Here is a 12256-nt window from a genome sequence, read left to right on the forward strand (position 1 = left end):
ATCACAAACGACATCGAGCTAACATCACAAACTACGGAGTCTACACAGACGAAGAAGTTGAATGGTTCTACGACGACGTTAACACTGTGATAAAAGAGGTAACCACCAACAATACTATACTTATATCTAAACGCGAAAATAGGCCAGAAGCAGCATGATTCGGAGTTCGTAGTTGGATCTCACAGATAAGGAGATAAAAACGAAAGAGGTAAAACTCTTACAAAATGTCTTCTGCGACACAGGTTATGCGTCAGGAACACATATTTTAAAAAAAGCCCCCAAAGAAAGTGGACTTGACAATCACCAAATGGCTTCAAAACGTAACTGTCTTAAATAAATTTTTAATCAGAAGTGACCATAGAATGGTTAGAGCGAAGGTAGTCTTGAACATAAAGAAGGAAAGAAGAAATATGGCAGTTGGGAGTAAAAATGTCACATTCACTGGGATTACTAATACAAGGGTATACCACGAAGAAATATAGAATAACCTACAGAAAGATGTGCAAGATGAAACCAAACAGTTTAACGAGACGTTGGAGGACGTTCTAAAGAAGGCACAGAAGAAGTGCCAAGGCAAACGAGGAAAATGCACAGAATACACAATAAACCTGATTAAACAAAAGAAATAACTGATACTATAGAACAAATCAAAAGCCTAAAAGTTCTAAAACGAAAGTTAAGACAGAAATTATTTATAGGTTAAAAAATAAATATTGATATAATCACATATGAACAAAAAATCTTGAAAATCATCGAAGAGTACTATAGATCAGAGGAACTTCCAGATATAACCGAAAAGAAAATTGGATTAGCCTTAAAATGTATGAAGAATAACAAAACATATACAATATAGCATTGTCAGCGAAATTATAAAATTATAAGGCAAATGCATCATAAAAGTCTTAAAAACTCATTATAATTAATGTCCTTTTGGAGGAATTACAACAGCTAAACAGTATAGTGTCGTTATAATATTATTGCATAAAAAGAGAAATTGGAAACTACAGACCTATCAGCTTCTTTTCTCATTTATATTGTCATCCTGGTGCATAAGTCGTGGACTAATACGCACCCTGATGCGCATCGCCCCGCCTTAAAACTGTTTCAAATTTTATCATTGGCCGAAAGAGCTGAAAATGCCATATAAATACTAATATACTTATAACTATGGGACATTTTCTGCTCTCAGCCTCAATCTAATCTCGGCTCCCAAATAGGGTCTCTGCACCCTGGGAGTCCGATGTCGGGGCGCTGCTCCGGTTCTACGAACATTTAGACTATGTGGCTGGGCCTTGTCCACATCTTAAACCGAGTTTCATTTATTTCCTGTGTAAGAAATACCTAAGATGGAAGATACGCGGAGGGTATTTCGAATAGACTGGTCGAAGGCCCTCTGTAAGGCACCGTGGGAGTGTATCAGTGGCCATATTTTGACAAGCCCTTACCTCCCATATGGTGATAATATAAACTCTATGAGAATAATTACTAACAGACTCTGATCTAAGCAAGATTTTTACCAACCATTAGAACAAGCTGGATTTAGGAGTGGCTTTGGAACGAATGACCAGCTACAAGTAGTAATAAAGTCCTTGATAGATAAAATTATAGAATACAACAAGCCATTGATAATATTTGTCGACTTTAGGTATTTGACTCAGTTCAGCATAGCTCCATATTAAAAGCACTTACAGAGTGTATTATAGGTACTCAACTCTTCTTCGGAATATAATATATAATAGTGCAACGGCTTTAGTCAGAATGTACTCTGGCGACACAGACACATTTTCCTTGGAGAAAAGTATTAGGCAAGGGGACACAATCCCTCCTAAACTATTCACCCCTTTGTTGCACATAACTACGAGAAACTATAATTGCGCAAATATTGGAGTCCAGCATAACTGGATTCAAGGTGTTCACGACCGGACAATGAAAATATTTGTGGGAGGCTTATGTTCAGCAGTGGACTTAAAACAGCTACTGATGCTGATGAAGAACCTCATAAGAATATATTAACTAATATACATACATATTACCGATTATAACGTAGCCGGTGTGAGAAACCGTATTTGCATCAAGTGTGCAAGTGTTATAGACTAAAAAGGGGCTTATCAGATCCCATGTAACAATCGGTAATTAATACTTTTATTAGATACGAATCTAGAAAGATACTACTAACAAATAATTCATTATTAATGTCACAACTCCGCAATCAGAATTAAAATATTGCATACATACCTCCACGAGAGCGTCGTCAATGATATGATCCCTTCTCACTTTTAATTTTAAAAATGGTTGTGACGGTAACCCGGTGAAAGCCTGTAAAAAACTAATCCTCCTTTCTGAATACATTCGTATCCTATTATCGAAATATAAACCCATTGTTTTTGTCGCTGGTGTAAGTATGAATGGGTAATGCATAAAACTAAATTTCCCTAGAAGTAACATTACAATATTATTAAAAATTTATACAATATATCTAGCTGTTTAAGAAAATATATTGCTCTCAGTAGATGAAACAGATTACTTTCATAGTTTGATTTGTACACATATCGATATATTTTAGGTTTTCCTATATTGAAAGTCGTTTATCATTAAACTAGTTAGTAACTTTGCCCGTCGAAGGCGGATCCAATCAATTGTCATCTACAGTCAGTCATTAAATTTTTAAAACAATAAACTTTTTGCATATTATTATCCAAGCAAATATAAAGTATGATCTGGTGCACTTCTGACCTGACATCATATTTATTTACTATACCCTGTAGTGATTTGATGTCATATGCTAGTATTAGGCTAGTTGTTCATTTTGTAATCAGTCAGAGGGCCTTTTCAGGTCAATAAAGCAAATTTACCTTATATTTACCTTGCTTGCTTGCTTTATATATAAAGCAAATATGTCTATTATCATCCATAGTGCCCTATGATATCTCGTATGTCGCTATACGTTCATTAAATGAAGATAACAGTGCCCTTTTTTAGTAGTTGCCTCGTTTGTTTTTTCTATCTAAATATATTCGTTATATCGGCCCCTTTCATTTGATATGTCGCATGTTAGGAGTTAATTAGTTGTTTATTTTGTATACAGTCAGTGGCCTTCTTTAAGTAAATAAATCAAAATTTGTCTTATAGTAAATCTATTTTTATCTATAGTGCCCTGTGATATCTCGTATGTTGCTATACGCTCATTAATAATGAAGATACTGTGTAATGCCCCTTTGGTAGTCGCTTTGTTTGTTTTTTCTTAATATACATATCTTACATACATATACAATATCTTAATATACAAGTGACATCCTTCCCTTTCATTTAAGGGAACAAAGGAGATATAATGTAATGCCCTCTTAACAATGCCGCAATGTGTGTTTTTTCTGTCTCAACATATTCCCTAACACCTCTTCTTTCCAATGATGTATCATATGTCACGATCCGACGAACTATTGTACCCCCACCACAAAACGCTCAAAAAATGAGCAGAATAAACCTTAGCATTTTCTTATGGGATTTTACATGAAAAATGAAGCAGAAACGGTACATCAGCGTTTTTACAGGTACAGCTTTTACTTAATTTTAATAAATTGTTACATAATTTTACGTAATTTTGTTAAACTTGATTTAATTTTGTTTAATTCTATTTTTTATTTTATTTAATCCTATTTAGTTTTAATTTTATTTTATTTTGGTAAAGAGTTGATGTTTTTTAAACGTCATTTTATTTTTATAGTAAGAGTATGTTTATCTTATCCAGTGACATATAATAAATATATTTTATACTTCATTGATCTTACCCTACAATTAAAGTAAACTATATTTTTAGCAATTTTGCGAAAACATTAATTACTGTGAAGTAGTAAAATTTCTGATTAAAAATATTTGAATCATCAATTTGTAGAATGAATTAGCAATAAATCAACAATAAGATTTTGAGAACAATCTTTCTTGTTTGCTGTAGGTCTATCGTATTTATATAAAAATGTTAAATTACCTGTGTCACTTTTGTAATTGGCAAAATCCCTATCCATTTCTACGGCGTCACTAAGTGGTTCATTGTAAAATTCTGTAAATGGTATATAAGGCGTCCGGCAGTCTAATACATGGATTCCTAATTCTTCAGCTAGAGGATCAGAAGGCAGCGTATTTTTTGGTTTGATAGTTATTCCTTCGCTAAAATCAGAAAGACTAGGGGACCTCAATGCCGGTGATTCTAACACTCCACCCAAAATATTTGCATAATATACAATCTAAAACAACAAGAAGATCATTATATACGGAAATTTTAATAATATTAAACAGCGTGTTGTATTTTTTAGCTTCTATTTTTCGAATCTTCGACAAAGGACATGTTGAAAGAAAAGAATTAAGGCGAGTATTAAAACATGCACCGGATGGTAGCAATCTTTTGCAATTTGCATGTTTGTCAGAGCTTGAAATGTTAAATTATGGCGATCACTTTCAAAACGCACCAGTACTGTCCGACACTGCAGCCTTTCTGCTCATCAGATCTAGCCCCCGCTGATTTTTTTGTTTCTGAAGTTCAAACGACATTGGGAGGAATGTATAGAGGTACTACTACTACTAAGGATTTCCACAGTTTTCACTGTCTTCCTTCACTCAACCGCTTTCTCCAATTTTCCCTGTCATTCCAGTCTCCATCTCGCAGGGTTCTTTTCTCCATAGCCTCGTCGATTTCATCTCTGAATGACCTTCGGGGTCTTCCTCTCTTTCTTCTTCCAATCGGGCTCCATTCTGTGACTATGTATAGAGGTTAATAAATAAATTAAGGTGTATAGCGGTTAATAAATAAATTAAGGTGTTAATATATTAAGGGGATAATATTGAATGCTTTATAATATTTTTAAATGAAAGTTTTTAGGCCTGAATTTTGAACTGTTTTATTATACCGCGTGTGTTACGAAAAATACTTTCTTTTTAACATAAGAGGAACCAGCAAGAATTAAGAAGCTAGCACAAAACCTTATAAAAAGTGTTGTCAACTTAAAAAAGGATGCCAGTGATCCAGAACGTTGTAGCACCGGGACGATGATGAAAAAACAATTTAATATCAGACGATGTTTTAAAAATAAATCTAACCTTCATTAATTTTGTTGCAGATGTAATAACATTTTCGTCTTGAACGAAAAAATCCCTTTGAAAGGGAGTCATTATCACACGTAAAGTTATCAATTGTTGTAGATTCTCTAATATACTTTTAATACTTGTTCGAGCTACTCCAGACCACTGTCGTGCTAAACTTGCTTGTACTTCAATGGGCAGTCTTTGAGCTGCCCTACAAATTGCTGGAAGGGCTGTTTCTAACAAATCTCCAGAACCTAAAAAGATTAAATTCTCTTATAATACATTTTATAAAATCTTAAATTACTAAACAAACGAAATACGTAAAAATAACTATCAGTGTCCTATATACTCTTATTCGTGTTGCTAGAGATGGACATGTTGGCTAAGTATTTTGATAGATGATAACAGCAACTGTTCGCGGTTGTGATCCACCTTTTTACTCTCTAATAATTTGTTATTATTGGGACTACGGCCCGGGGAGTACGGGCTTGATGAAGATTTAAAGTCGACCAAAAGATGGTACATTGTACACATTGCTGATTGATGATAAACTCGCCAGCTTAAAGATATTTAACAATAATGCGGTGTTTAAGATGGTAGTTATCGCATTCTAGTTGATTCCTCTTTTTGTGCAATGGTCATAGTAAGCGTAGGCTCTATTTCTCATGAATTTGTAACTCAGACCAAATTTTACAAAATATATTGGTGATCTGATTGGCGTTTTTAAATAATTCTGATCGGATACCATCACTGTCTGGTAATTTGTATTTAATGGAAGTGTTAGTGGACCTAAATTGGTAGGATATACTTTTAGAAAATTGTATACGAAAAGGAATATATGATTTGTATAATGTAGAATTTTTTAACTTAGCTGCATTGTTTTCAAAATATTAATAATAATAATTTCAAATATTAATATACTTTATTTTAATTTTTGTCTTATGAATCAAAGCCAAATATGATTAGGTGAATGAAACCATTGGTTTCGCAATCAATATCCCAACCACTTCTCCTTCTTTAAGTGCCGTCTCCCGATCGGAGGTTGGATATCATCATTACTATCTTTACTCTATCTACTGCTGCTCTGAAGAGTTCTATAGAACTGCATTTAAACCAGTCCCTTAAATTCTTCAACCATGACACTCTCCTTATTCCTATACTCCTTCCTCCTCTTATCTTTCCCTGTATTATCAGCCTTAGCTGTTCATATCATAGTTTTTATTATTTCGCATTCCTTGCCCATTTCTCGCAATACTTCCGTGTTAGTTTTCTTCTGTGTCCATGCTATTCTAAGCATCCTCCTGTAACACCACATTTCAAAGAACTGTAACTTATTTATGTGTTCTTGCTTTAATGTCTAGCTTTCAAGTCCATATTGTAGTATCGAAAACATGTAGCATCTCAGTGCTCTTACTCTCAGTTCTAATCAAAGGTCTTTGTTGCAGAGAATTGTTTTCATTTTTACAAACGCGTTTCTTGCTATTTCTATCTTGGCTCTTATTTCGGTTGTTTGATAATTATTGTCTGAAATCCAGGTTCCTAGGTAATTGTATTTATCAACCCTTTCTATTGGTACATTTCTCAAATATGTATGTTTGATGGTATATTTGTTTTCTTTGTTATTATCATGTATTTGGTCTTTTTTATATTCATTTTTAGTCCATATTTTTCACAGAAACTGTTTGTTTTGTTTAGCAGTAATAGGAGTTGTTCAGCAGAGCTTGCTTTAATCACGGTGTCATCTGCATATCTTATGTTGTTAATAGATCTTCCGTTAATTATTAGTCCTTCACTTTGAGATAGTAATGCTTCTTCAAAAATGGCTTCACTATATACATTAAATAGTAATGAGGACATAATACATCCCTGCCTAACTCCTCTCCTGATTTCAATTTCTGAACTGGGTTCGTTATCTATTACGATTTGTGCTCTTTGATTCCAGTAGATGTTTGTTATTATTCGTAAGTCCCTAGAGTCTATGTTTTTTGTTTTAGAATTTGGACTAATTTTTCATGTCTTACTATGTCAAATGCTTTTTCAAAATCAACGTAACAAACATGCACATCAACATTCATATCCATGCATCTTTGAGCTAACACATTAAAAGCAAATAACGCTTCTCTGGTTCCTAGTCCGTTTCTAAATCCAAACTAACTATCATCTATTCCTTCTTCCAGTTTTTTATTTATACGACCTTGTATTATTTTCAGGAATAATTTGAGAATGTGACTTATTAGTGATATTGTTCTGTATTCACTGCAATATTTAGCGTTTGTATTTTTAAGGATAGCACAAAAGGTGGAGAGTAACCATTGTTTTGGTATGTGTCCTGTTTTTTATACTGAGTTAAATAAGTCTACTATAATATCTAAGGTTTCATCATTTATGCATTTTAAGGTTTCTATAGGGATTTGGTCTGGACCTACTGCTTTACCACTACCACTATTGCTTTTCCACCTACTGTTTTTTAATGCCATTTTAATTTCCTCTTTTAATATCTTTAAAATGTCTTTTCTGGTATTCTTCTATTTCTGCGCATTATTCTTTTAACCATTGTTCTTTGGCTTTCTTAATTCTGTATTTTATCTGTTTATCCACTTTTTTGTACATCTGATTATCTTTGTTTTTATATTGAGGTCTTTCTTCCAATAAATCTAAAATTTCTCCGTCATAGATTGCTTCTTTTTATATCTGGTTGGTATTAGAATTTCTTTTTGAGTTTTATCTATTTCTGTCTTTATTAATAACCATTTTTTATCCGTCTCAGTATTTTGTAGAATTTGTTCTTTAACATTCATTAATCCTTTGTTGATTTCATCTGCCAGGCGTTGCCTTATGTGTGGGTTCTTTAATTTACTTGTATCGATTTTTGCATTTGTTGTTCTTCGTTTTATTATTTTCATTTTGAGCCTAATTTTGGTCACTACTGGGTTGTGATATGATCCTATGTCGGCACTTGGATAAGTTTTTGCGGATATAATTGCGTTCCTGTATCTTTGCCTAACTAATACATAGTCTATTTGGTTTCTTACAATTCTCTCTTCTTGATCTGCTGGTGACTTCCAGGTATATAGTCTCAACCCAACCACACACACACATACACATAAATTGGTAGGATCTTTTAAACAAATATTAATAACAGTTTAATTCATTATAAACAGTGATAAAAATACGTCATTTTTATTGCACAGCCTATTCTAATTAGCTTCTTTTTTCGATGGCTCTACATTAGGTCTATTATGGCACAGGGCATAGAAATTAAGGAGGACAATAAGAGAATCAAAAGTAGAATAGCGAAAATGAATATATTAAGCAGAATATCAAGAGGGGACCACATAAGAAACGAAGACAAGAGCTCAATGTGGGGTGCACGATGTAGTAAGAGGAGGAAAGTCGACGTCAATAAATACAAGGATAGTTGACAATATATCTACCAAGAAATATTACAACGATGAATCGATATTAGAAGATTAAAAAGAAGATATTTAGGTAAGTTTAAAAGATAGGGCAAAAAATAACACAAACTATTATCCATTAAACAATGGAGATAATAACTTATTCTAGATATATTTATCTCTTATTTTGTTTAAATTGTATGCCAGAATTATGGAAACATATAGTGTACTCAGGAGATAGTCGATAGGGCGTTTAAGGGTCCTAGAAGTATCCAGATTTGGTTTCACGCTAGTTCTGGATTGCAAAAGGACTGTAACTGACAATGTAAATGTAAATTACAATGAGCAACAAGATCAATGTAGGCAACTCCTCTTGAAGATATACTTGGAGTGTATCATTAAGTGTACACCGATATACCTCTATAGTTTATTACACATTTTAAAGAGTAGAGGAGCTGTATTGCACAAATTACTGCTTCGTGGTTTATCATTATCTTAGAAGGGGTCACTTTAGCAATATATTTTTAATTATTAATCTCATATAAATACAATATTGAGCCAGGATAAGTTATTAAACTCTCTGTAAGAAAATTGTAGCTGTCATCAAGAGTAGAGTTTAATCAAACGAGAAGGTTTGGCACGAAGGTTCCATAACCGAACACTAAAATATAGGTAATGTCTTGACTGAACCAAAAAGAAGAGATATTATTTTGGAAATAAAAGAATTTAATAGAAGGGTAAGAAGTTCATAGTTCTAAACGTATACCCATAAAGCCTATAAAATGGTCAGGACAAGCATAAAGGTACAATAAATATAGCGAATATTACAAACATATTGAGAGACAAAAATTCATACAATCACAAATATGGTAGTAAGTTAGAAACAAACATTAAATTCATCATCATAAGTTATATATTTTTTTATTTGTTATTAAATTGTTTACTTACCCAAAGCTGGAATTTCAAAAACAATGAGAAGAACATTAACAATATCTTCATGGTTTCCTTTATCTTTCCTGGTAGGTAAGTCCATTTGTAGATTCCCAGCAAGTGTAACTAAAGCATTAACAAGAGCGTTTTCGAAAATTGACGTTTTTAATTTGAAAAGGGCAGAAAATGACCTTCGAACCGAAGGAATATCAACTGGTGCTAAAGAATTTTGACTCGATTCAGCGCAACTATCTTCATCTTTATCTTTTTCACCTTCCAGACTCCGTACTTCTTCTTTGTTTAATGTTTTTATGTCTAAAATGTTGAGTATAAATTAGTTGTATACGCCTACGAAAAACACATTTATTACTAAAAGGTATAAGAATATGAGAAGAAGATCTGCCCCAGAATATAAAAATAAAGACCTGCTTCCAGAAAACTGGAGGGCATAAACATAAATTTAGTTTCCACAAGGAAACTAAATTCCTGTAGCTAGCTGTATACCATGTATCACAAAAAATTTATATAAATCCTTTATAAAAGGTATATAATTAGAATTTATTATTAATATAATTAATTATATACCTTTTATAATGGATTTTAATAAAATTTTTTTTATAAATATAGTTAATTCTTTGCACAAAGGGGAACGTACGAGAAGAAAAATAAAGGGAATCAAAATATAAGACGATGAAGACCTGTTGATATCAAATTCCATCAGGTTCTTACTAGCACGTAGATACCAAATTTCAAGACTCTAGGACGCTTATTTTATGAAAAATAAAAGTAATAAAAATATAAGATGAAAAAAAAACGTCTTAAATATTCAATACGGTTTTGCCTTACATGAAGTATAACCTATGTATCAATTTTTAAGACTAGTTTTTTTTTTTCAAGAAAGAAATGACATAGTGAAGTGACATGTGAAGAAGAATAAACCTGGTGTATAGGAAATAGTCAATTCTCACAATTTTATGTAGATTTTATTGTAACAAAATTGTAGGCTACCGGTTTCGAGGCTTACAATATATGCCTCATTCTCAGGCCACACTATAAAGGTCTTAGTTTTAATAAAAACCAAAAGCTAAAAACCACATAAAACAATAAATGAACACACAATACAAACAAATGTTAAAATCAAAATTATACCAACAACTACAACCTCAATTGAGTAAGAGAGTTACTATTATACAGTGAGATCCTAATATTTTAAATACAAATGGAGAATCCTGAAACAGGTCAATTTTTATATATCAAAATACACCTTCCCAATGACATTACTCAAATGTATCTTGAACTCCCTAGGGGTAGTAGTTACCCCTGAAGAAATGTTATAGAAAAGGGGTAGCGTGTGATACAGAATTTAAAAGAGTTTTCAATGCTCTTTTAGCAATGTACTTATTTTTCTTTTTTGTACAGGGATAGTCAAGGAAAAAATTATTTTATTTCATTCCATCAAAAAGCCATCGAGTCGAATATCTTTCACGATTGACTCGTCTATTAGTTGTCAAAAAGTAACATAAGATCTTTTTGTTTATTTTGTAAAATATTATTGCCATAGCACAAATTTAAGTTTATTAACAATAATTACAACAATTTAGTCTAAATAATATGCTCAAAATAATCACCGTTCATCTCTTGACAAAAAAATAGACGGTGTTGAAAATCTTCGATAACATTTTGCAACATCTAGCGGTGATTTCATTAATTTCTTGCCTTATGTGGTGCTTTAAATCATCAATATTGGTTGGTTTTATCATGTAGATTTTTGTTTTTAAATAGCCCCACAAGAAATAAACAGTGGAGTCAGATCGCAACAACGGAGTGGCCGTTCCAATTTCGCCACGTCTACCGATCCATCGATGAGGAAAAGTTTTATCAAGAAATGTTCGTATTGCTGCTGCATAAAGTAGTGGAGCTCCATCGTGTTGAAACCATACGTTTCTGTTAATTTCTGCGGGGTTAACAGGATCTGGGAAGCGTTGTCGTAAATCAGGTGCTAAGACATTTTGTAGAAAGTTTAAATAACTCGGCTCAGTTACTGTACCCTCCAAGAAGTATGGTCCAACTATTCTGTTATTTAATATGCCAGCCCAGACGTTCACTTTCTCAGGATACTGAGTGTGACCCTCCCTTATCCAGTACGGATTTTGCGTTCTACAATATCGACAATTTTGTTTGTTGAGTTTTCCATGTAGGGTAAATAGTAAATGTTGCCTCACCTGAGAAAAGAATATTTTTGGGAAACATCGGATTCCGTTGACATCTATTCGTAATTACTTTACAGAATTGTAATCTACGATCTGAATCATCTTCATTTAGTTCCTGCAGTAGTTGTCAAATTCTCAATACATAAGTTTTACTATTATCATTATCACCAGCAAATTCTATTGTTGGTTTATGTGGATTTTCATCAACAGTTAACAATACATCCAATTTCTTTTGATCATTCAATTTTGATCTGCCAGGTTTGGGAAGATCTTTGACAGTTCCAAATTCTCGGAATTTTTTCTCTATTCTACTCAACCTAGACTGGGAAATATGACGGTCAGGATACTTTTCATTAAATAATCTGAATACATCAGAATGCGTTCTTGTTTTATCATTCAATTCTATCAATAATAATATTTCAATTCTCTGGGATTCAGTTAAGCTCATTTTAAAATAATTTAGAAGAATGTTTAAAACTTCCTAATGAAACGTATTTTCACTTCAAATTACTAAGGAGGTCTAGCGAACTAATATTAATTTTAAATACGTCTAATCTTTTTGTAATATGTAAATGTCATAAAAAGATCCGATGTTACTTTTTTGACAACGAAACAACCAATAGATCAGTCATTCGTGAAAGATATTAG

At 32.7% G+C, this 12256-nt stretch overlaps 1 protein-coding gene across 1 annotated transcript in view; it reads right to left on the reverse strand.

The window, feature by feature from the left end:
* Positions 1–12256, reverse strand: part of Ube3a (ubiquitin protein ligase E3A) — a 51707-nt gene that overhangs the window by 18995 nt on the left and 20456 nt on the right. The window contains exons 5-8 of the mRNA XM_072534553.1: positions 9417–9713; positions 5089–5327; positions 3983–4238; positions 2236–2432 (exon numbers count right to left, since the gene is read on the reverse strand). Of these exons, the coding sequence (XP_072390654.1) occupies positions 2236–2432; positions 3983–4238; positions 5089–5327; positions 9417–9713 (989 nt within the window). The remainder of the gene's footprint in view (positions 1–2235; positions 2433–3982; positions 4239–5088; positions 5328–9416; positions 9714–12256) is intronic.

Source organism: Diabrotica undecimpunctata, chromosome 6, assembly GCF_040954645.1.
Source record: "Diabrotica undecimpunctata isolate CICGRU chromosome 6, icDiaUnde3, whole genome shotgun sequence".
In the NCBI taxonomy this organism is placed as follows: domain Eukaryota; kingdom Metazoa; phylum Arthropoda; class Insecta; order Coleoptera; family Chrysomelidae; genus Diabrotica; species Diabrotica undecimpunctata.